Source organism: Stegodyphus dumicola, chromosome 10 (genome assembly GCF_044657685.1).
Source record: "Stegodyphus dumicola isolate Sdum_Otavi_A_Nest chromosome 10, ASM4465768v1".
NCBI classification, from domain to species: domain Eukaryota; kingdom Metazoa; phylum Arthropoda; class Arachnida; order Araneae; family Eresidae; genus Stegodyphus; species Stegodyphus dumicola.
In genome coordinates, this window is record NC_140777.1 from 125,057,635 (window position 1) to 125,084,397 (window position 26,763).

The 26,763-nt window shown below is 34.8% G+C and overlaps 1 protein-coding gene across 3 annotated transcripts in view; it reads left to right on the top strand.

The window, feature by feature from the left end:
• Positions 1-26,763, top strand: part of LOC118198549 (uncharacterized) — a 139,381-nt gene that overhangs the window by 18,653 nt on the left and 93,965 nt on the right. For all 3 annotated transcript variants that reach the window (XR_015043536.1, XM_085825511.1, XM_085825512.1), the window contains one exon: positions 7,643-7,836. Coding sequence is in view for 2 of the 3 variants with exons in the window: in XM_085825511.1 (XP_085681637.1) it covers positions 7,643-7,836 (194 nt within the window). In the remaining variant the exon portion in view is untranslated. The remainder of the gene's footprint in view (positions 1-7,642; positions 7,837-26,763) is intronic.

Consider the following 26,763-nt stretch of genomic DNA (forward strand, 5'->3'; position numbering starts at 1 on the left):
AGGTAGCCCAGCAAACAACTCCTAGAGACTGCCACAAAATCAGAATTACTGTAGTTCCAAAGCCAGAGGATCTGGATAATTTAAACAGACAACTGAATGCTTTGAGATGGAATATTGGTGATTAGAAACTGACCCTTTAAAGTTGGAACTGCGGTGTTGAAGGGCACATATGAAGGAACTGCAGAATACCCCAAGGCACGAATGTGAAGACCGCTCCTAGCAAGAAGGAGGGAAACTAATTAGTGGCCAACTTGCTGGGTGGAGGTTGCCAGATAATGAAAAGCCCCAGTTTAAAGCACACAGATTTCTGCAGTGAGTTGCGGCAGTAAGAGTCTTTTCGTAATGGGACATATCAGTGGAGTTCCTTGCAGTACGACTATCGACATAATAGCCAATGTTACCATCATTCGAAAAAATTTGACTCAACAACTGAAAGGTAATCTCATCTGGACAATGCCCTGCATTACCCTCCAGACTGTGTCCGGTGATAAAATCGCATTGATGGAAAATTCAATGCTAACATCACGATTGGAAGTGCCGCCTACCATCACATGGCATATGTGGCAGAGATTACAGATATTTGCATACTTGGATTGGACTTTTTAAGGAAATACAATTTTTCCTTGGACTTTAAACATAACTGCATTCTGCCCCTGAAGACATAGCCCTATTCGGAATTAATGATGAAGGAGTGAAATTTATCCACAAAATCATATCTCAAGACGATATTACAATACCTGCAAGAACAGAATTTTTACTTCCTGGATCCATAGTTGAAAACAGAAATTTCCACTACAGCATGATAGAATATCCAAAGAACTGTAACAGTCCAAAGGGAGTACTAGTAGGTTCCGCACTCATTGACTTATCTAGGTCCGTTATCCCGGTGAGAGCTGCCAGTGTAACTGAGAAGGCGAGAGTTATTAAGAAAGATGAAGTGGTTGCAGAATGTACTCCATTGACCAGCGTTAAACAAAACAAAAATCTTTCAGAATCTGTGTCTTCGGAGAAGATTGCATTTAAGTTATTGCAAAATGCACAATTGAATGATGAAGAGAGGAATGCTGTCGAACATGTCATTCAAGATTTTCAAGATGTTTTCTCCTGCTCATCTTCTGACATGGGCCGAACCAGTTTGACACAGCACAGAATTGATACTGGGTTTCATCCACCAATTAAGCAACATCTAAGACGTCTGCCGATTGCTAAACAGGCAGAGGTAGGAAAACTTGTAAAGGACATTTAAGAAACAGATGTCAAGCCTTCAGCTAGTCCATGGGCATCTCCCATTGTCCTCATCAGAAAGAAAGACGATTCAATTAGATTTTGCGTTGACTATCGCCGAATGAACGAGGTTACAAAGAATGACAGGTACCCTTTTCCTAGAAATGACGACATTCTGGACACTCTTTCTGAAAGTGGTTTTCGAGGCTAGATCTAAAGAAAGGATATTGGCAAGTAGTGATACATCTTGATGGCCAAGAGAAGACAGCATTTACTACACAGCAAGGCTTTTTACAAGGACTTTGGCAGATCAAAATGATGCCATTTGGATACTGTGCTGGCAAATGCCTAATGGAGATGGTTTTGAAACATCTTTCCTATGAAGCCTGTCTGATATACCTGGATGACATCATCATTATCATCATCAGGAAGAGTTTTGAAGGACATCTAGATAATCGTAGAAAGGTGCTTCAAAAACTAAAGGAAACCAATCTAAAATTGAGTCCCACTACATGCAAATTATTCAGACAGAAAGGGATTTACTTTGACATGCCATCTCTACTGAAGGTGTGTGCACAGATCCTGAAAAAGTGTCAAAGTGTCAGGAGTTAAAGGCTGGAAATGTCCCAAAAATGTCCATCAGCTGAGAAGTTTTGTAGGGCTTTGCATTTACTATAGGAGATTTGTGAAGGTCTTTTCGTCCATCGCAAAACCCCTTCACAAGCTGACAGAGAGCAAGCAAAAGTTCTTGTGGGCAAAAGAATGCGAGGATGCATTTAAGAATCTGAAGGAAGCTTTAACATCTGCTCTAGTCCTGACGTATCCTCAGCTTGATAGACCATTTATTCTTGAATGGATGTGAGCAATGAAAGCATTGGTGCTGTTTTGTCCCAAGAACAAAGATTGTTATTATTGGCTAAGAACGTGTTGTGGCTTACTGGAGCAAGTGCCTATCTAAACTAGAGAGGAACTACTGTGTTACTAGGAAAAAGTTACTTGCCATAGTTAAAGCTGTTAAACATTTCCATCATTATGTTTACGGTAGAAAATTCCTGCTCCGCATGGACCTGCATTGTTGACCTGGCTTCTAAGTTTCAAGAATCATGAGGATCAAATAGCCAGGTGGATACAGAGACTCCAGGAATATGACATCACTATCCGTCACCGGAAGGGATTATCGTACAGAAATCCCAATGCCTGTCTAGAAGACTTTCCCAGAAAGTTGCTGATATTGTTCCAGGGTCGAAGTGAAATACGAACTGCTTATTTAGGTCATATGGCAAATTACAACATCAATATCGGTTGTTTGAGACCCATGAAGTGACAAAGAAGTCGGGTAAGACTAGCTGGGAGACGTCGACAGTAAACCCATAATTGATTTAATGGATTCATCAAACAGAAAACCTACCTGGCAGGACATTTCGATCTATAATCCGACGACAAAACAGTATTGAGCTCTCTGGGATTCACTCCACATTTGAAACCACATTTGTCTTGTACCGTTTTGTACCGGCGTCTTTCCGATGGCAGGTGATACTTCCAAGATCCCAAACGACTTACATAGCAGCCCTAGAGGAGGCCACTTCAGAATAATGAAGGATTTTCAAAATGTTCAAGAGCGCTACTATTCGAGTAATGCGAAAGACGACAGACAAAATTGGTGCCAATCTTGCGATGTCTGTGCGGGTCGGAAAGGTCCGAAGAAACACAGCCGAGGCTAGCTGCAACATTACAACGTAGGAGTGCCTTTTGAATCTATCGCCTTTGACATCTTTGGAACTCTGCTACGAACTGCTGATGGCAACAAATACATCCTCGTTGTCATTGAATACTTCACCAAGTAGCCAGAAGCATATCCTATTCCTGATCAAGAGGCTGTTACATTAGCAGAGGTAATGCACTGGATTTCCAGGTTCGGAGGGCCCCGCAAGTTACATTCCAATCAAGGAAGGAATTTTACCTCGGCTGTAATCAAAGAACTCTTCAAGCTACTCGGAATTGAGAAAACCCAAATGACACCTTTACATCCTCAGTCAGACGGCATGGTACAGTCAGTCAAATGGCATGGTTAATCGAACCATCATTTATAACCTCTCATTGGTGGTTTCCAGGAACCAACAGGACTGGGACTGTTTTTAGTGGCTTATTTCAGTACTGTCTACTGATTACTGGCTATTCCCCATCCCAGATGCTCTTCGATCGTGGCCTTTATATGCCTTGTGATCTCTTGTTTGGTCGCCCTCCGGATGCGCCTTCTTCGCCTGAAAAGTACATCCAAGATCTCCAGGCACCATTTGAAGTGATGCACAGTTTTGCACGAGAGTGAGTCAACTTTGCAACGGAGAAGATGAAAACCCGATACGACATGAGAGCTACTGGACATCGATTCAACGAAAAAGGCAAGGTGTGGTTGTGGAATGGTTTCTGTCCTAAACTACAGTCAGCTTATGATGGTCCTTACACAGTCCTAAACAGGCTGAACGATGTTGTAGTTCAGATTTGGAAGTCATCGAGCTCTAAGCCTCCGTAAGTCTGTAATTCTGCAAGTCCTTCATTGCGACAGGCTAGCTTCTTACTATGGCTATAGTATGTAGTGTGTATAATGTAAATAGTATAAGACCATGGTCCTGTTTGTTTCTAAATTTGTAAACTTGTGCACACATTTATTGATTGAGTATTTGATTTGTTTTAAATTACTTAATGCAATTACTGTTTATATTGTTTGTTATTATATTGTAATGCTTATCATTACCGTAATTTCCGGAAGAAACGGTGCGGCGTTTACGTGTTTAAAACTTAAATTTTCAGCGGGTGCGGCGTTTAGGTGCACTAAAAATAAAATATTTCCTATGATGGTCATTGTACATAGTTTGGATGGCCTTTTCATTGTGCATAGACTGGTGCTGTTCCCACACAAAAGACCACTCAGTTGCTTTTTGCGAACATTATTTTGTTTACATTCTTTACCTTGAACGGACCTACATGCCTTATTGACCTTAAACGAGATCTCAGAACAATAACATTCTTCCCCCTTTCAAATCAACATTCTCATCAGTTTGAATAGTCTCTCTCCTCTGCCATTCGATGAATCTTCCAGGACCCATCCTCTCCCCACCCCTGCCTTTTCTGCAATTTTTTTCAAAGGCGGACACGACTCCACCTGCCTCGCAATAACGAACTCTGACGTATTTCCTCTTCAGCATGAATGGATTTTTCTTGGCATTCTGCCAAATACAGATCCCATCAGTTTGGGTACAAGTACTTGTTGGATAGTTTTTAAGTAAGAAGGGAGCGGAAAATTTTTGAAAATGTCTCTAAACGGCACAGAAGCTATACATTTCTTACCTTATTCTTATATTCTTTATTTTTGAGTTATGGTTTTATTTCATGCATTTTTCTTAACTGGTATGTCATATATCAGGACTTGGGTTGAGTTTTTGCATCTATACGGCCCACAACGATGTCACGCGCAATTTAATCTATTGCGACGTTTACGCTGATGCGGCGTTTCTGTGTAATTTTAATTTTTTTCCCGCCATTTTTCTCGTGCGGCGTTTACGCTGATGTGGCCTTTCTTCCGGAAATTATGGTACATTGATGCTTTAGTTGTAAATATGCTTTCCTGTCCAGGGATTGTACTGCCCAGGACATGCTGTCCTTGGAAAGGGAACAGTGTTACGAATTTTGTATTTAGTTAGATCTTCTTAGTAGAATTGTAATTAAAATTGTTTTATTTCCCTGTGCAATGCAGCACATTTTAAGAGAAAGCTACTCAGGAAAAGCAAAAATACAGGAGCACGCGAATTTAACATTGAATAAAATTTTATCTTGGTCATTTATATTTAATTTGAATAAATGTAATTGACTACTATATTAGCTATAACTATGGTTCTCACCTCACCTGGAATTCCGGGATCCTCCCGGAAATGAGTCCTGAAAATTAAAATCTCTCAGCTCCTGGAAGGAATTTAAAATAAATATTACTCTCCAGGAATATCAAGTTTATCGGAAATAACGACACAATGTGCACGAACGAAATGGTTGAGAGCAACGAAAATCACACGACCGCGCACAGCAGCTAAAGAATGTCTATATCAATACATATTCTTTACAGCAGCGATCTGCGGTAAGTAAGCGTCTTATGGGACGACTCGTGGTTTCATGCCGGTGAGTTACGTGCACGCAACCTCATCTCCCCTCACCCTCTCATTTTCACTCCATTCTTTTATTTAGTCTGCAGTTAGCTAACTATTCACAAACAAGTGCGTATTTTGAAATTATTTAAATGCTTTCATATGTGTAGTGAAGAAAACAATTCTGATTCTGCAAGTGAACAAATACCACAAAAAAAAAAAAAAAAAAAAAAAAAAAAAGACAAAATATTCGATGTCTTTTCAAGACAGGTGGTTATCTGAATTTGATTAGCTTATAAAGAGAGACAACTTTGTAAAGTAAAGAATGTAAAGTATTAAATACAGTTAATATTAAATACGAGGATGTGCTGGATTTAACTGTACATTCCTAAAGCAAGAAACACCAGTCGTTAATATTGAATAGGGATTCTTCGCAATCAGTTTCAAACTTTTTCATGAAGTAATCTTCAGAAGAACAGGACAGTATATCACCAACTGAAATTATTTCAGTCTATCATAGGATTAAGTACCATCACACTTTTAATAGCCAGGTTTGCACAAATTGTATACAGTCAAAAGTCGTTAATCCGGACTCGTCGGGACTTCGGCGATTCCGGATTATCGATTTTTCCGGATTATAGATCATCAGTTTAAATCTGGTAAAATGGCATGCAGAAATTATAAAATTAAAAATATAAAACCGTAATTTACGAAATAAAGAACAATTATGGTCTAAAGGGTATCACAATTTACAAAAAAAAAAAAAAAAAGCTTAATATTTATTTGTTTACTTTATTAAACATTTCTTTCAATGTAAGTTGTTTAAGTTGATTCGTTTTTTATGTGATAATACATTCTCTTTAATTCTATAAACAGACATAATTTCTTGTTCAGTTACAAAGTTCCGCTGTTCACGTACCATAATTGCTGTGTCGAGAATACCGACTAATTTGTCAATCGAAATTTGTTTGTTTTCAATAACCTCTGTCATTTTCTTCGCTATCGGAAGCGAATTATAATGACGAGGCATTTGATTTAAATCATATCAAAGATGGAGTACATCGAGATGAAATACTACATAGAGTAAGCAATTATAAGCCAAATAAAATAAAAACATCTGTCCTTAAAGATAAGGATAGTGAATTCATTGCACGCCGCGTTAAAGATAAACAAAGTTTAGATAAACAAACGTTAAAGTTTAGATAAACAAGCGTTAAAGTTTAGATAAACAAAATATATGCCTTTATCCATTTTTTGCAGCAATTCCACTTTTTGTGTAATGGACTCCAAAAGATACTTTCGCTTTGTATATCCTTTACATATTAGTAAATATATATCGAAAATTCTATTTGACATAATCCAAAGTTCAAGCTTACTTTTATAAAATTGCTCTAAAAGTCTGCAAAAAATAATAATCCGGATCCAATTCGAAGATTAAGGAACAACGCAATCTGCAACATTAACTGAAATAGATAATTAGATAATTTTAGCTTAGCTTATCCCATCCGTTATACATTAAACGCGCATTCCTAAACGTATTTTGCGCACGCGCAAATTCGCAGCGGTAAAGGTCTTACGCGCATGCGTCAACTCGACGCATGCGCAGAAAGGTTGTAGCTTTGAGGTCCGGATTATGGGTGTCCGAATTAACGACTTTTGACTGTAGCACTCTATTTCCAGATTCATCTTCGCCAAAAACGATTTCTTGTGGTAGAGCAAAATGTACAAGTATTTGCGAGAGTGTGCTTGCTCCTGCAGCTCGAAAAATACTTTTAAACGAGATTGAGTTTTTTCAGTTCCGACTGAAAAAAAACTTTTTTTTTCTTTTTCCAGATTTTGTCAACCAAGAGGTGGCAACGCTAGCTGTAACCCATCTACTCTTTTTGCTTTCCAGAAGTTGCTAGGACTATCTCATGTGGCCGATTTAAAAAGCTATAAAAGGCCAGAGAGAGAGAGAACATCGCAGTTCGGTTGTTTAGTTAACTGCTGTTAGTATTTTTGATCGGATTAGCTTTCTCTGTGCTGTGGATTGCGTTATATTTAATGTTTTAGTAGTTTAAAGTATAGCTACTTATTATATTGCATGATATTGTGAGATTGTACGAATATCTCTGAGGAAAGATCCAGCGTTCTCTTATATTTCTTTTGATTAGAATACATTTTATTAACCTTTTATTAAACATGTGCATTCAATATGTTATGAACCCATACACGTGCAACAGTATATAGTATGTATTTAAATTTTGTTATGCTTTTTTATTCTGAGTGATATTTCTTCCATATAGATATGATTGTAGAAAAAACGGATAAGTCAGTACTAGATATCACAAAACATGAAATAATTGCAAAGTTTGTTATGGAAATCAAAGCAATACGGACAATTTCAAGGCTGTCTTGTGTAAGTGACTTATCAGAAACTGTTATGAAGATATGCCCTGAATTAAAACCATCAGTAGTTAAATTGCTGCATCATTTAGAAGTATGTATTCTAATGTTATATTTTTGTATATTAAGTCTGTTGTCTGAAGTGTCTTAAGTATATTAAATGCCTTTTCAAAGAAGTACTTTAAAAATTGTTTTATATACTGTCCACAAAAATCCTTACCTGGGCTTAATTTTTGCAACCATTGTTTGTAGACAAACGCTTCCAGTCACAGAAATGTTTTAAATGAAGTAAATATTCATGTTTGGCATTTTTAAATTTAAAAATATCAATTTTGTAAAAAATTACAAAACCTTTTTTATGCACTTTCTTTGGAGATCATATGTAGGGACCATACACAAATTGGAAAGAAAACTGTTTGCTATTGTACATAACTAAATATAAAATATCTGTTTAAAAGTGGTTTTTGGTGTTAATAGATTAAGTGATGAACACTTATGTGCAAATTTCACAAAATCTTACAGAATTCAATATTAGATTAAGTGATGAACACTTATGTGCAAATTTCACAAAATCTTACAGAATTCAATATTACAGTATAAGCCAATTCAGAACGTTATATCATAAATTAAGAAGATTTGTAGTATAATGAATTTTTGTATCATTATTATATTATGATGCTAAAACAGTGTTTCTTAAACTGTGGGTCATAACCACAAATGTAGTTGATAAGTGAAATACTGGGATCGCAAAAATTTAATTTAGATACCTGAATTTTAAGTAACATTAATTGTAATCCCATCATTATCTCCAGTCTGACATATTACATTTTCTATGCAGGGCAACTGTTAAATCATAATGCTAAGTTGGGCTGTAAATAATAGTTACGTATTGAAAAATCCCACTAAGTGTATCATGAAGTGTTGCATTGCAGTTTTGTCATATAAGTTATTTCCGAATCAAGATATGCAGCTAACTATTCAGTCCATAAAAGACAGTTCATAATGTCTTGTACCAGATAAGCTTGCTGAGAATAAGGCCGGATACTACTACGACTAGTGTAACAAGAAAGCTTTTCCAGTATAGTCTGTTGTTTCTCTTTCATTGCAACAATTGCAAGAACAATGCATAATTGTAATTTACTGTTTTACTTGACTAAATTTGTTAGTTGAAAATGAGAAATGATATTCCATTTATATTTTGTGAAAAAAAATATTTTTTTACCAATGGATAAATGATTGAGCATGAGTAACAAAGGTAATTATGCAGCTGGCATTGCTACAAAGTCTCTACATGAAGGATCTAGTGACCAGAAAAAGGCAACTTGTATCTCCAAAAGATAATTTGATGAGATACACTTCCAGTTTGGCTTTACTTTCAGCAAATGTAATGGCAATGAACAATCTGTTTGTTTAATTTGCAGTAATGCTTTCAATGGAGAGTTTGAAACCATCAAATCTAGAAAAGCATCTTGAATCCAGCCTTCTTCTGTATGCCAGTTAACCAAAAGATATGTCCAATGACTGTTAAAATCTTCAAATAAAAAAAACAGTGGTTTTAGAAATTTTTTGGCAGTGGCAAAAAAGTACTCTTCTGTTATTGGGACCGGATTCAGAAATGTATGTATGCCTGTATGGGTGGATTCATGTGTTCATGTATGCATATATATATGTACACTGCACAAAAAAATGGGGGTCAGTTATATATCTCCCGTTCTACTGGGCCGATTGATAAAATCCAAATTGTGTTTTTCATGTCTCGAAAGTGTACTTAGGATAAATATTAGATTTATATATAGCACTGTTTTAATATAAGTATTTTAACAAAAAAATCATACTTTTTCTGATATTACATGGCAATGTTTTTCTATATTTTGATTCTACGACTCAAATTACACCTAAATATTAAATTTTGTAAAATTTGGTGCAAAATTTAAGGAGAAATTTAAAAATTTATCCTGGTGAATTTTTTTCAGTTTTTGCTAAGAATAATTAATTCACTTGGCGAACTTCTTAATTTATAGCAACCTATTTTCCTTTCTTTTTTTTTTACTTCCTTGTACGAAGTAAAAAGGAAGTATTGTAATTGCGAAAAGTTTCAGGCAGCATATTTCAACGAAAATATCCATTTTGACCGCTATCGAATGCAATTTAACTATGTTTTTGCGTGACATCTGTATGTAAGTACGTTATTCTTTACGTACGTTATTCTTTTGTTTAGAATAAAAGACTTGTTTCCTAAAAAAAAAAAAAAAATATATATATATATAAAACTGCTTTAAAATTAATTCTGAAGAGAATTTTTCATGGCATCTGTATGAATGTATGTACGTACATATCTCGCATAACTCAAAAACGAGTAGCCTCAGAACGTTGGAATTTTGTCTATAGGACTGCTATAACATGTAGATGTGCACCTCGTATTTTGGTTGCAATCGGCCGCACCAAACGTATATAAATATATTTATATATATATCCACTCTGTTACCCAGCTCAGTGATCTCAGTTTCTTTATATGTTTGTAAATTGTACATTTTTTGCTTTAAAAATGATTGAAATATGTTGTTTTTATCTTCCGGTTAAGGTTTTTATGCCTTTACTAAATCAGTATGCAATATTTTTAGAATTATCAACAATTTTAAAGTTGTTCAAGTGCCGCTAAGCCTTTTTTATGGCGGCCATTGATTGTTTACATTTGAAACAGCAGACTAGTGGATTTATTGCCAATCTAGAGTAACTTAGCTTCGCAACAACAAAGATAATGCCTTCATTTATTATTGCCAATTTAATCATGCTTAATCCTTTCTGGAATTTATTCGAGGAAATAAGTGTTTGAGATTTACTTCGTAATTTTTAATATAGATATTTTGAGTTTTTATGTATTTTTGCCTTCTCGCGAAGTGAGAATTGAATTAATTGAATGAGAAATACTCAATCGTATGTGAAAAACTGTTTCTTTTTTTGTTTTATTTGCTTAATTTCTTTTATACATCATTGTAGCTTTATTATTTATTATAGTATTTGAATAGAACATGTGGCAATGATTAGATAATTCTATTCTTTAAATGCTATAAATTTTGTGCAATATGAGTTATAATATGAACGAAATATAATACTGTTAAGTGAATCTAGTGCCAGAGTGTCGCTATGGTAAACAAATACTAGAGTGAATTTTAAAGAATGCATTTATTCTATTGTGGTTTATTCGCTGTCGGCGAAGTAGATTTAATTCAATCCAATAAGTTTAAATGAAATTCAAGAAAAAATGCATATAATTTAAAATTCCGTACAAGGAAGTCATGTGGTGTACACATCAGATTTTTTTTTCATTGTACACAAGAGGGAAAAAGGTCACATTCATTACTTTCATATAATTTTAACAAAGTGTAATGTAACAAAGTAAATATGTAAATTCACGCACATCTTAGGAAATTTTGAATAAAAAACTCTTGATTTTTTGCAGATGTGGCTAGAAATATGTCTACTTTAAGATGATGTTAAAAACTTTATAGATTATAATACAAAAATCGTTTTGAAAAATTTATAAAAAATACTTAAAAATACAAATTTTAAAAATAAATCATAAAAGATGTCTGAATTATATTTGGATTAAAACTAAATTTTAAATTCTTGAAGAATTAATCAAGTGAGGTTAATAAAAAAAGAGATAATAATAAATATATATTCAATTCAATTAACATTGAGGAGCTAAAATTTTGAAAGCTAATTTTTTAAAAACTACTCGTGCGAATTTTACAAAACTTGGCAGTTTGGCATAATTTGAGTAGTAGAATCGAAATATGGAAAAAAAAAAATAATGTTATTTCAGAAAATGTCTGATTTTGTGTCAAAATATCAATATAAAAAAATGATATATATAAATCTACTACATATACTAAGTCGTGCTTTCGAGATATGAAAAACCCTAGTTAAATTTCGTCAGTCGGTCGAGTAGAATGGAAGATGTAGAACTATTCCCTCTTTTTTTGAGGAGTGTACACATATGCATGTGTGTGTGTACACAGACCGATACTGACATACATACACATGTGCATGCATATATACGGGGGTTTTAAATTAAATAGTGGCAACTTAACCATGAAACTCGCTGAAGGGCGGGCATGCCCAAATAGGATATGGGAGCGATGAGGTGGCGCTGTTGTCGATGTGTTGATGTGTAGAATGCAAAAAACAGTCGATCTGCTTAGAAGGGTAGTTATTGTGTGGCGTTAAAGTGAGGAGTTTCGTTTCCATTACTCTAAAGCATGTTTTCAAAATGTGATCAGCGGTTGTGGCTTAAAATCGAGGTTGCCCGTGGCAAAAATGCAACAGAATGCTATTGAGGATTAGTGGAAGGCTGTGGCACAAATGCTTTACCATATAGGACAGCAGTACGATGGGTTCAAGCATTTCGTTTGGGTCGGATTGAGACTATGGATTTGCAACGCACAGATTGGCCCTCCATTCCTCAAGAGTGGATTGATATCCTAAGCAGTTTTCTTACCATAGACCGCCGATGGACTGTCCGAGAATTATCCTTAGAGGTTGGTCCGAGTCATCAAACGGTGTGGCACATAATGAAGAAATCTCTCAACATGAGGAGCATTGCTTTCCGCTGGGTTGCACATCGACTAACCAAAGTACAGAAATGGCACCGGTATGGACTGGCTGGTACCCACTTGGAGAGATACCTCAATGGAGGAAACTCATTTCTGCAGCGGATTGTCGCCATTGATGAGACATGGGCATGAGCCTATGCGCCTGAATTAAAGCGTCAATCAAATGAATAGCATCACCAAGGTTCGCCACATCCACAGAAATTTCAACAGGAACCCAGTCAGGTGAAGGTCATGCTGATTATGGCATATGACTGGGATGGTGTGATTCTTACACATGCTGTACCTGAAGGACAAACTGTCAGTGCAGATTACTATTGCCGATTTCTACATCACCATCTGCGTCCAGCTTTGCGGCACAAACGTCCACATTTATTGCACAACAATCTCCTTATCGTATTGCATGACAGTGCTCGTTGCCATGTCCCAAACAATGTCACTCTCCTTTTGCGACGGTAGCAGTGGGAAATCCTAGAACACCCTCCCTACTCACCTGAAATGACTTCAATGACGCTATTCCTTGTGACTTCGATCTGTTTCCGAAGTTCAAGGTCACTGATTTCATGATGTTTCATCTGTACCCCAGGCAGTAGGGCGCTCGGTCGCTCACATCAACAATCAACACCTTGCCACTGGTCTACAATTGCTTCCTGACATTTGGCAAAAGGTTATAAGCTTTGCTGGTGATTACATAGAAGGAATGTAATGCAATTGGTCTTGTAAGTTCATTAAAAATTGATTTATACCTATGTTGCTATTACTTAATTTACAGCCCTCATACATATCTGAATATGGTCTTAATAACAGAATACCACAAAAAATGTCTGCTTGCATCATACGAAGTTCAGTATCTGTTGCTAAATATAAAGAGACATATACAATTGAAGTGGATCTTGTAATATCTGCTGCTATCAATATGATAAATATAGCAATGAAATTTCGAGAATTTCTCTGTCAAACTGTACATAACGTTTTTGAAATTACCAAAGAATGATTTGAGTTATTTATTATTAAACTTAAGAGAGCTGAAATTTGCAATTTAGTTGGATGAAACAGCTAATATTTCAGAAATTACTCAGCTATTAGTATATGTCGGATACATTTACTAAAGAAAACATTGATGAAGAATTATTATTTTGTCGACCTTTGACAGAATGTATAAGAAAAGAAGACATAAGCATTAAAGTTGAAGGGGACAAAAATATTTGTTTTAAAGCATTTGTCAAAGTTTCTAGTAATGAACATGTAACTTTTACATGCTGCCTATTCATTGAGAAGCTCTTGCAGCAAAATTATTAGCAATGAAACTAAAGGATGTGCTTCAGGATGCTGTCAAAATTATAAACTTTATTAAAAGCTTTGCCTTAACAACCATTTATTTTCAAATCTCTGCAAAGGAATCTGAATGTTAAAATTATTATTGTGCGCAAAGGTAAGGGGAGTATCAAGAGGGCGAAGTTTAAAAAGATATTAATCCTTTGAGCGTTACAGGTTTAACCCTGAAATTTCAAGGTTCCTCAAAATGTCATGAGTAAGTGGTATTTTCTTGATTTTAATTAGAAAATGACTCTCATTTTGTACCTTGATTCCTTGTCTTCCAATATACATCCAAACCAAAATCAGATACCCCAAAAGCTAGGAGAAATTTTCATGTATAATGAATATAGAAGGCAGCCTTCTATACGGAATTTTCCGGCCGTAACTCTAAGAGGGTTAAAAAGCAAAGTTATTATAATTATATTTTTTAAATCTGATCTTGCTGCTGTTTTACAAAATGACTTACAGTATCAAAGCTATATTATTTCTTAGATATTTTTTAGAAATTTAATAAATATATGTCATGTCTCTTCAAGGAATAATTAGCATATGTTTTTTGGCTCCCCCCCCCCCAGGAATGATTATTTGGGAGCATAAGATGGAAAATTATTCAATCAAAATAGTTTTAGTATCGAAAGTTTTATAACTGGAAAAAAAAAAAAAAAAAAAAATTATAGCACTTATTGGAAAAATTATTGTAGTATGCTGAAAAAACATAGAAACACAGTTTTGCTAATGCTTTAATATAAAATTTTGTCTTCAAAAAGTTACCTTAGATTCAAACACCATTTTTGATTTACATTCATGAGATTAATTGCCTACTGTATAAAGTCAAAAAGAAATTCGTTGAGCTGTCAAGTGACTGAAACTTAGAACTTGGATTCTACAAAGATCTTTGAATTCTGGATTGGAACTAAATTGAATTTCTCAGAATTTTTCTGAATGGACACAGTCTCACACAGTGAAGGTAAAAACCTGCTTTATTTCGAAAAGTGTTGCCACTGCTCGCTTTCAAATTGTAGAGTTTGTTAATAAAAATCTTGTAACTTTTACAAAATAGGAAATAAAAATAACGTTGTCAGATATTAAACATTGTATTATTACACAAGGTCATATTTTGTCATTGAAGAAAGCACACAATTTCATGTAACATTATTGTATGTTGAAAATTTGTCATTAATGTCAGCATTTTAAATAAATAGCTATATTATTACCATGCTATTTCTTTTATTGATATTGAGAAAAAGTTGTTATATTACATTAAATTTAAATCATGTCATATGTATTAACCTAAAATGTCAAAAGTTCTTGTTTTCTGGTTTGGCAACAAAAAATTATTTATGAATTGGTTGTTGCTTGGAAAAAATGAACTGAATTTATTCATTTTGAAATGTTTTTATGTATTTTCTTTTCAAGTGTACATAGAACTTATAAATTTTGTTTTGGCTGCAGCCCAGTGGTAATACATTAAAAAGAATGTTTCTCTCTGGAGAAAAATTAATTCAATTTAAAGACAAAGTTATTTATGTAATTAATTAACTCATAAAGGCAAGTGCAAAATAAAATATAAAATATTCTAAATTCTGTTATAAAAAAATGGTGGACAGTTTTAGTCATATAATGGGAGTAATTTTTGGAAGTAATTTTTTTTTAAGAGCAAAATTTTTCTAACTATGAGTATAGATGGCCAGGGGACCACATAAGAAGTTACATTTTTGTAATTTAAAAAAAAAAAAAAAAAAAAAAAAAAAAAAAAATTGAAAATATGTAAACAGATATTTCCATCATTTAAAACATTTTTTAATGAACAGTATGAATATACTACAAATGGTTGCAAAAATAAAGGTCAGGTAAAGAATTTTATTGACAAGGCATATATTATTATTTTATTCCAAAAGGCTCAAAATTGTGTAATTTATGATGATCTGTGTAATATGCTGAATCTATACGAATTGAATATATTAAATCTGTAGACCAAGATAAAACTAGAGAAAGTAATTAAGTACAAATAGCCCTCTTTTTATGCTAGTATTGCATTCTGGCGATAACACTGGTAATTAAATTCTCCTAAAATACCTCTCTTTTACATGATTTTTAAGAAATGGAAAAAGGCATATGCATGTGAATGATGTATAAATGAGAGGTATTTATAATTCTGGAATATATTTTATCCTCATACATCATGAGAATTTTGATTAATAATTTTTTATTTGATTTTAATATATTTTACACACAAAACATATGCTATGCTGCAGTAAATTAATATATGTGTTTTGTTGCATGATGCCAATTATATCTTCTGAAAAAATTATCAGCTTTTATCCAGAGTGCATTTCTAAAACTTTCAGCATTTGTTAATCATGGGGAAAGTATGAATATCAGTTTTAATGTGTAGATCAGCATATGTTTATCAACACATGATAACTTGAATAATGCCTAAATAATTTTTTTTTTTTAATATTAGTAATTGAATAGCAAAAAGTATGGTAACCTTTAACGCTGGCTTGGCGATGATTATAGATTTAAGTTAAATGCGCTAAGAAATGTTGACGAGGAAAAATTCAACAAACATTTTTTTCCATAAGCTAAAAACAGATTTTGTTAATGATACTCATGGACCAAAAGATTACATTTAGTGCTGTTTGAATTAAGAATAACTGATTTGTTATTCTTATAAACCCGGGACCAGTGGCAAAGCTCGTATGGCCGCATCGTGCGCAAGAGTTTTGAAAAGACGAAAATTTTTTGAATTTAGAGAAGCATGAAACAGCAAAATTAAGGGATGACAAAATTTTTAGAATTTAGGGAAAGCATGGGGATCTAAAATTTAGGGGTGGCAAAAATTCAGAACTTAAGGAAGTGCTTGGTAGCAGAATTTTGGACCCCCAGAGATTATATCAGGTGGTAAGATATCTAGCACTGGCCCTCAATACGCCTTAAATATATGTGCGAATTTATTTATTCAGGACTTAAATAAGCCTTAAGCGTGTGCAAAAAATAGACACAAGTATAATAACTAAATTGATATAATTCAGGCTTAATTGCTTAAGTGCACTATAGAAGCAAGACAAAATTTAGTGGAAGAACTTATTTTTCATCACTAATCTCATGATACATAGCCAGTAATGTAAAGCGGACCTTATTAAGCTAGGCTAAAATTATACTTCACTGATTCCAAGGAATTTCAGTTAATGTAGCAGATTGCCCTGTTCCGTAACTTTCTGATTTGATCCAAGTTATTTTTTTGCTGGCTGTTCTTATTACAGGAATTTTATGAAAATTAAAGTTTGAACTTTCGATTATATCAAAAAGAGTTTTTAATTATGGAACAAAGCAAAAGCAGGATTTGATGTCCATTAAACAAAAAATGAAATTGCTGCAATAAATGGGTAAAGGTATATCTGTTTCAAAATTAAGCGAGTGGTATGGCATTGGAAAGTCAACTGCATATGACATAAGAAAAGAGAAAAAGGAATTTTTTGTGATTCCGACACCCCACTCACAATGAATAATAGAAAAATTATTTGTTATTCTAGAAGTGACGATCATGACAAAATAATGATTGAATGGTTTAGGCAGTGTCGCAGTGAGGGCGTGCCATTGACGGATACAGTGCTAATGGCTAAAGCAAAATATTTCATGAAGAAATGAGATTAAAAACCAAGTGCACATATTCGATTTGTTGGTTAACCAAATTTAAAAATCGCCATGGTATAAGGCAATTAAAAATTTCAGGTGAGAAAGCTTCAGCTTATTCTGAAGTTGCTGAACTACTAGCAGCTGAATTCATTGAATTCATTAATAGTGAAAAGTTATATCCAGAACAACTTTACAGTGCTGATGAAACTGGTCTTTTCTGACAATATGTACTGTGAAATGCATTGGCAAACTCAACAGAAAAGTGTCAAAGATTCTAAAGCGAAACTAACAATTTTAGCTTGCGCGAGTTCTGCAGAAATGCACAAGTATAAACTTTTCATAATCAGAAAAAATACACGAGCTTGAGCATTTAAAAGAGCAAAGAATTTCCTCGTTATATATCGAGAAAATAAAAAGAGCATGGATGACATAAGCGTTAATGAATGATTGGTTTAAAATCGTTTCCTACCCAAGGCTCGGCAACATTTGAATTCGGTTCATTTACCTGATGACGCAAAAAATTGTCCTGATTGTAGACACAAGTTCAGCTCATACTTCACTTAAAGTTTTAGTGAAAGATAATGTATCCATATTGGTCTTTCCTTCAAATTGTACATCCATCATTCAGCCTATGGATATTGTAATAGTGTACATGCTGAAATGCCAATATAAAGTAGCATTTTTAAAATCCATGTTAAATTTCTTGAAAAATGGCAAGACTGTTCAAGAATTTTTGAAATATTTTAGCATAAAATGTACTGTGAGGCACATCGCAAGATCATGGGAAGATGTCTCTCCAGATATTTTAAAAAATGCTTGGCATAATTTTTGGCCTGGTATCGTATTTCATGGTGAGGATGATAAAAATGATAGCCACAAATTTGAAAGTTTTCGGATTTCGCAAACAAAAGGTGAAATTTTCCAATTAATGGATTTTGTAAAGAACTATGGAGAAGCATTAAGAAATGAAGACAATATAATACACTGCTCAACATTGAAAATGCAACACCAAGAAGGAGTTGTCAGAAATTTATGCAAATTTTAGAGTAGACGCACGTCACCGAGTTATGCGAATGATGTGAAATGCGCAGCTCTCTGACGCATGTGAAGTAAGATATAAGGGAAGGAATGTGCAGAATGGGCAATATCTGTGTCGTTATTTCTGCCAGACGAATTATCGAAGAAAGTTGGTTTTTGTCCCGGAGGATACGTGTAATAGGAGAGAATACCAGGTCGCCGTCAATGGAGGCACTTCCAACAGATAGACGATTTTATGAGGGGTATGGTGATCGGACTGAGAAGGGGAGGTTGTTCCTTACAGCAAATCACAGCTGACCCCCACATAGATGCGAGCACGGAGCATCGGCTATGCCGAATATAGTGGGAACAAGGAAATGTGGGAAGAAGGAGGGGTGCAGGTGCAGCCAGAGTGACGTTAGCACGCGTGGATCGATGTATCCGCTGACAAGCTGTGGCGGTCCTGCAAGTCACTTGTACCGCGATTCTGCAGCATGTGCAAGATACCCTGGATGCTCCCGTGTCGACCAGAACCATTTCCCGTCGATTGGTTGAACGTGGCCTGCACTCACGGCGTTGACCCCACAGCATAGACGCAAACATTTAGAATGGTGCCGGACTGGAGCGATGTGGATGACAGAATGGCGAAATTTTGTCTTCTCAGATGAGTCACGCTTCTGTTTATCCAGTGAGAGTCGACGTGGAGACAGATTTAATCTTGCAGTAACTGTGAAACACCCCACCACGCAACAACATGGCATAATGGTTTGGGGCGCTATTGCCTACGATTCCAGGTCACTTCTAGTTCGTATTCAGGGCACTATGATGACCCAACGATACTTGGATAATGTACTGCGGCCGGTGGCAATCCCCTATCTTCAGAAGCTGCCTAATGCAATTTTTTCTGCAGGATAATGCCCGACCACACAGTCTTGCATCTGCCAGTTGTACAGTGCTTGCATCTGCCAGCATGCTCTGCAAGGTATACAGTGCTTCCCTGGCCATCGTACTCTCCTAACCTGTCACCAATGAAACGTGTGGGATGTGATTGGACGCCGTTTGCAGACTCTGCCTCTGCCTTGTTCAGAAGACGAACTGTAGCAAATGGTTGAAAGGGAATGGAGAGCCATCCCTCAGGACACCATCCGCACTCTTATTGACTGTATGCCTAGACGTGTTTCTTCATGCATCGCTGTCCGCGGTGGTCCTACATCCTACTGAGACGATGCTGTTCTCGCTCTGTATTCTGACTATTATTTTGAAATATTTTATTGCTGCTTGCTGTCTCTGTCTTTTTTCCAAATTTCATCACTTTCTGACCACTCCTTCTTAGTGTTGTATTTTCAATGTCGGAGCAGTGTATAAGTTTTTCATTGCGATGACAATGCCCCAATCATCAATCAATTAATGGATGGTGAAATTGGTAGTATGGTTCTAGATCCAGAAAATACCACTACTAATAGCAAAGAAACTGACAGAGAGGTTATTGAAAATGAAAAAGTTTCAATTGATAAGTTAGTCGGAATTCTCGACACAGCAATTACAAGACTTAAGCAAAATGGAACTTTGTAACAAGAAATATCTTCTATAGAATTAAAGAAAAACTATTAGAACAAAAATCAAAGCAACTTAAAAAATTTACATTTAAAGAAATGTTTCATAAAGTAAACAAACAAATATTTAGCCATTTTTTTTTTGTAAATTTTGACACCTTTAGATCATAAATGCTTTATTCCTTCATAAATCATGATTTCATATTTTTAATTTTTTAATTTTTGCATGTCATCTGACTAGATTTGAACTGACGATCTAATATCCGGAAAAATCCGTAATCGCCAAAGTCTCGACGAGTCTGGATCTCAGACTTTCTACATGGACTGTATTATTTTTCTGTTTGGGAGCAACAACTAACCTTTCTTATAATGTGCTTTTGCTGATCATATAATCTTAAAATTCAATGGCTGCAATGTGTTTGTTGGCAGAAAAAAGCCCTGGATATGTGTCTGTTTTAGGACATTATATGAATACAGGCCATTAATCCCTTAGCAACAAGACTTTTCTAGCCTTTTTTTTTTGGCCACTATTTAGTCAATTTCTTTCAAGAAGTTCATTAAAATGCTGATTGCTGCCAGTCTTTTCACCATTTGCATGAGAATATGTCAATTTCTGTATGCTTCTGAAGCAGCAATATTTTAAGGATTTTGTCAGTATTTAGAGAAGAACATTTTTTGTTTTCATTCGCATTATTGTTTAAGACGGTATGCTTTCATTTGCTGTGTTTGCTATTTTTGCAGATTTCTCTTCTGAAATCCGGTATTTCATTTGCCAATTATCAGTAAAGTAAGCCTGTTTCATTGTAGTTAAAGATGTCTTTTATGTAATTAATACGTTGGGTAGGTCTGTGTAATCCACTGATTACACTCCATTAGTCAATCAGTCGCCGATTTGCATTTGATTATTGGACTTTTTCAACTAGACCTATCATTATAGGTCTAGGTGAATTATATAGTTCTAGGTGAATCATTATAGGTCTTTTTCTCTTAGACCTATCATTATAGGTTATTATCACCTAGGCTATCACTAGAATTTAGTGATGGGCTGCTAATGAAGTTGATGAAATTTTAAAGGGGTGAATGACGAACAAGGGGTTGATGCACTGGCATTTGATCAATGTAATCAAAATCCTTTGATTTCCAAAATAGTAAGGATAAAACTGATAATTAGTTTTTTATTAATGTAAAGTTACATCATGTGGTACTATTCTGTTAGAATGGTGTCAGTTAAAAATGTGCCGCTTTTTTTTGCTACCAGTTGTGGCCAAGTATAAAATCATGAAACATTAATAGAGATGAAAAGACTAAAAAAATTTTTTAAAAGAATTTTTTTTATGGAAATCATAAAAAATAATTCTTTTAAAAATTTCTTAATTCTTAAAGGAAGTAAATTTTAAAAAAATAATAATTTACAATATTAAGGTGACCTAATTTTCGGGAGGGCAAAGCGGGGCGCAGGGATCCAAATTTGGGTGGTGGTAGTGGGGAGGGGAAGAGAGGGCAGAAGCCCCCTCTGGAGGTGAAAATACGGAGTGAAAATTTTTTAGTGATTGTCCTCTAAGGCGCTTTTGCTTTCATTTGCGAATTAGCGTGTGTGTTAAACAGACTCTATTATTGAAAGAAAAAATATTATCCACATCTCAGATTGAATTAATTATTAAATCAACAATCACGGACTTTGGTATCCTGACTGAGACAACTCAGACGCTTTCAATAAAAGCGAACAAAGAATTAAAAAAAGAAGTCGGAAAATAAAATTTTGTACTGCTTGAATGTGTCCATCCAGCACATGACGCTGCAAATGTATTAATTTGACGTGGATGATGGGCCTTCCTGATCAGCCGCTGATCTAGATAGATCATCCTGTGTAGGTGCTCTGTAGACGTATTTCATTGACGAATGAATGCTTCTAAGAAGTTTTGGCTCTTGTACAAGTCTTTGATAGACTTCATCACAGGAACTACAAGAACTGTCAAACTCAAAATTGCACTTCGCCATTATCATTGCTTGTAGTGTTTCCAGTTTTAACTTTGTCTTTTCAGTTGTCCATATGATATTCATAGACGAGAAAACTTTCACTGGCAGCGTTTGTCCCTGGAAGACACAACAAAAACTTCATAATTTTCTGGATTTGCACATATGGTACGTTTTTATCTTTGAAATGACAAAAAATTTCAGCCCATCAACAGTCAAGACTAGTTTTCTGACAATTTCAATCTGCAATCTTTTGTGGTGAAGTAAATCGCCTAATGTAGCTTGCTTTTTCAAATAACTCGTTATCATCGATGTCAACCTTCGGAATCTTCCACCCAAAAAGTTGCACCCTCTCTTGTACTTTTTTCCACGACGGTGGCTCCTTTAACGCAACCCAACTAAATGCATTTAGATCTTTGAATTGCTCATCCCTCTCTTTCAGATATCCAGCACAGTTGCAGTAAAAATTTACAATTGTTCTTATAATGTCATTTTTTCTTGCTAAACCTTCCTCTTCTAATTGGGTAATCTGCATACATGCTTCATTTGGCAAAAAGTTTTTTGCGCTTCTCTCAGTACGTTATGTATTAAATCATCCAGTTCAGAAGATACTTCCAATGCTGTTACAGTCTGTACTTCTATGTGCAGAATTGCCGCTAGAAACACCACAGCGATATTATGTATGAAATAGAGCCACAATTCAGCACAGGGATTCTAAAAAAAGTTGCGATTAGGGTGGGGCACTTCCCTTCTAACAAGAAATAAGATTTCAGTGCAGTAAACAATTTTAAAACTCTCTCTACTGCAGGCATCAGTGATAACCATCTAGTTTACCCATATCCTAAAATGCGCTGGTACTCTACACAGGCAAAGTTGCAAAAATCTTTGAATGACTCAACACAAACAGTTTAGATATAGAAATAATAATAAATTTTCATAATAACTGCTTCCATATCAATTTGCAAGCAATCTCCTGTTGTTTGGATTGCGTTGTGGACGATATGAGCAGCACAACCAGTGCCTAGCAGTTTCCTCCCGAGGGCATCTTTTAATACAGTACAAAGTCATAATTCGGACTCGTCGGGACTTCGGCGATTCCGGATTAGGAGTTTTTCCGGATTATAGATCATCAATTTAAATCTGGTAAGATGGCATGCGGAAATTATAAAATTAAAAATATGAAACCGTAATTTATGAAATAAAGAGCAATTATAATCTAAAGGGTATCAAAATTTACAAAAAAAAAAAAAGCTCAATATTTATTTGTTTACTTTATTAAACATTTCTTTCAATGTAAGTTGTTTTGTTTTATGTGCTAGTACTTTCTCTTTAATTCTATAAACAGACATAATTTCTTGTTCAGTTAGAAAGTTCCGCTGTTCAAGTCCTGTAATTGCTGTGTCAAGAATATCGACTAATTTGTCAATCGAAATTTTTTCATTTTCACTAACCTCTCTGTCACTTCTTCATGCCTTTATCCATTTTTTGTAGCAATTCCACTTTTTGTTTGATGAACATTGAAACATGCTTTCGCTTTGTAGACCCTTTGGCAGCTCCAGAATCGAAAACTCTTTTTGACATAATCGAAAGTTCAAGCTTACTTTTTATAAAGTTGCTCTAACAGTCTGCAAAAAATAATAAGCCAGATCCACTTAGAAGATTAAGGAACAATGCAATCTGCAACATTAACTTGATAATGAGATAATTTTAGCGTAGCTTATACCGTCCGTTATACATTAAACATGCATGCATAAAGATATTATACGCTTATGCAGAAAGTTTGTAGCTTTGAGGTCCGGATTATAGATCATTCCGGATTATGGATGTCTGGATTAAAGACTTTGTACTGTATTGCAAAAACATTGTTTCTACCTCTTCTTTTTAATCCTCCGAAATTCGTGTTAGCATTGTCTGCGCAGAAGCCAACAACCTTTTTTTTGTCAGATCATGCTGTTGTAATGCATTTACAAGAAAATTGCAAATCCTCTGTGCTGTTTCTCCAGAAAGAGATTGCATGGCCAGGATTTTAACTTTCACACATGACAGTGGCACAAATTATCTCACTTATCAGAGTAAATAGCTTGACATCCTTATGGTTCGACACGTTTGTAGACACTGCCACAAAATTCGCGACATTTAATTCTGCCTTAACTTGCTTTATTACATTATGGATAAAGTACATTCAAGACAATGGCTTCACATTTTGCTCGTGCGAAAGTGAATTTTGGATTAAAATACTTTTGCATTAATTTGGAAGTACAATCCATTAGCCTAAAGCTATGATTGTGATAAATCGTGTGGTACGCAAAGGTACCTTCTATAGCAGCCAACCGAGTTTCCTTTTCACCTAACTCAGATCTTGAAAAATAATAGTTCATAATTGTACCTGGCAATGCCGACAATTTCAGGGCGTTTTTGTGACGATCCGTATTTAAATGCTTCATTATATCTCCACGCCAGCTGTGAGCGACGAAGCAATGTAATCCACATTTCTCGCACCTCACGTCACTATCGGTGTTGCTTCTAACCTTCTTTATGAATGGAAACTCGCCTTGTAATTCCTCATTGAATTTTGACTTTTGTTTTGGCATGACTGATGCTCATTGGAGACCCGGGAAATGTCACTCACATAAGGAAAAAATAAATAACCACCAAGACACGACAATCTCATGCACAAACCACCTTAGCCAAAGAACATCTATGTAAAGAAGGAAAGGTTCCATAGAACGTAATGTAAACCAGTTTGCTATTACGTCGCTGGAAAGCGGAGGGAAAATTCGGCAAGAGATTTGGCGACGGAACCTAGCGGCGAGAATTTCCCCCTTCGCGATGTTTACAGGAAATTGAGGAACACGGTGTTAAGAAAAAATGTTCTTTGACAAAATGTTTCTTTGACTTTCCGTGATAATTTAAACTCGGATTTTCGCACTTTTTTTTTCGTAAAATAACTAATCCATTAATTAATTTACATGCACAAACTCGGATTTTCGCACTTTTTTTTTTCGTAAAATAACTAATCCATTAATTAATTTACTTGCACGAAAAAATATTTTCTTTTCATGGAAAGTTTAAAGAAATTTAAAATGATATTCGTTTTATGGACTCAATAAACGTGACCTTCGAACTTCGACGCCGGCTTGGAGCTTTGGCAACAAATATTTCGCACATGCTGTTTCTTTGCACCACCAACGCGGGTGGGGACTGCATTTCTGAGTGATAACATCATAGTTTTATCGGAAGTAAGCATCAGTGAGGCATCACCAATTTGCCGTGGCGCCCAATTTGAGTTAATTGACCTTAAGAGTCTCTTTTGAGAAAAGCAGGATAAACAGGCTTTCCGCCGGGACAAGCAAAGGACCTCGGGACATGAAGTCTGAAATCTGGAATATTCTACACATAAATAAAAAATAACAAAAGAAAATGAAATTCAGTCTTATCAGTCGCATAAAATTAAAGATAATATCATTCAATATTGCAGAAAAAATTTCCGTCTTTGAATATAATCAGTGCCATATAAATTCTATCAAATATGACTAAATGGTGGCACTGATGTTAATTTCTCCATTTAGCACTGCCCAGCAATTGCTCCGCAGTTTGGGTATGGCATCCAGTTTCGGGATCTACAAAATTATAACTATGATTCGCAGTGAAATGTTCATACGCAGCATTTTTAAATTCCTCTTTCTTATATCCTTTCTAGCAGTCTGAAAATATAATGCTGCCATCCATAATGTTTTCCTGAATATACTCATCAATGCTGTAGCACAACGATTGAGAACGGTAACCAGAAAACATTCTTTGCTTTCCAGATGAAGTACCGGAATACCCATTGTTCCACAAGAACACATCTAACATTTTTTTTTTTTTTTCTTTTTGCAAAAAGACTTTAAAGTGGTTATTTCAATCTATTGTCGTACCATGGCTGATTTCTAACTGAAGTTGGCAAAATTCAATCGATATCAATTCTTGACACCACAAATAGATAAAATGAACACAAGTGAGGGAAGAAAAACACAATCTTCAAACCATGTTTGGTTCTCAATCCTTTTTTTTTTTTTTTCACAGCGAGAACATATGTAACAGCACCATATAAGAGCTTTGTTTGAGTTGAAAGTTAACTTCGTCATATAATTTTGAGAACAAAGTCTTGCTATGAATTATTCCTTTGCCCTGAAAGAATCTTATGGCAGCCACATTGTCATTAGGTAATTGCAAAATTGTGTTATCCATTGTATTAAAATGTGGCAAAAAATAATGAGTGACGATATTTCAGACGAGAACTAAAAATTTTGACACTCATTATTTCAAACTGTAAATTCTCAAGCAATGATATTGGATGTGTTGTTGTTTTTTTCTTCATATTTAACTGACACCGTTCTAACAGAATATTACCCAGCCTGTAGTTAGGAAGAAAACATAGAAAATAAATATAAAGGAAAATGTACAAAAATATTTAATATATTTTAAAAATCACTCAGATTTTCTTTTTAAATATTTATATTTTTTATGCGATAAATGTTAAAAATATAATAAAAATAAAATTTATATAAAATAATATAATAAACAAAATAAAAATATGAAAAAAGGAAAGTATAATGTAAAAACGTAAAAAAGGAAAATGTAATATAAAACATAAAAAAGGAAAATATAATATAAAAACATAAAAAAGTATTTTATAACATATAAACATAATATAAAAGAAGGAAAATTTGGAAACACATGAAAACACAGCCTGGGGGGGGGGAATGTGGAAAAATTGTAACTTTCTGAGAAAATGTTTTGTTGTATATAAGCTACTTGCAAAATTTAAAACAATTTAATGTTCACTTGCAAGACATTGAAAACTGGATTTTGCCACATGGCTCACATAATTGCTGAATTGCAACATATTTGATCTTGGTATTATGA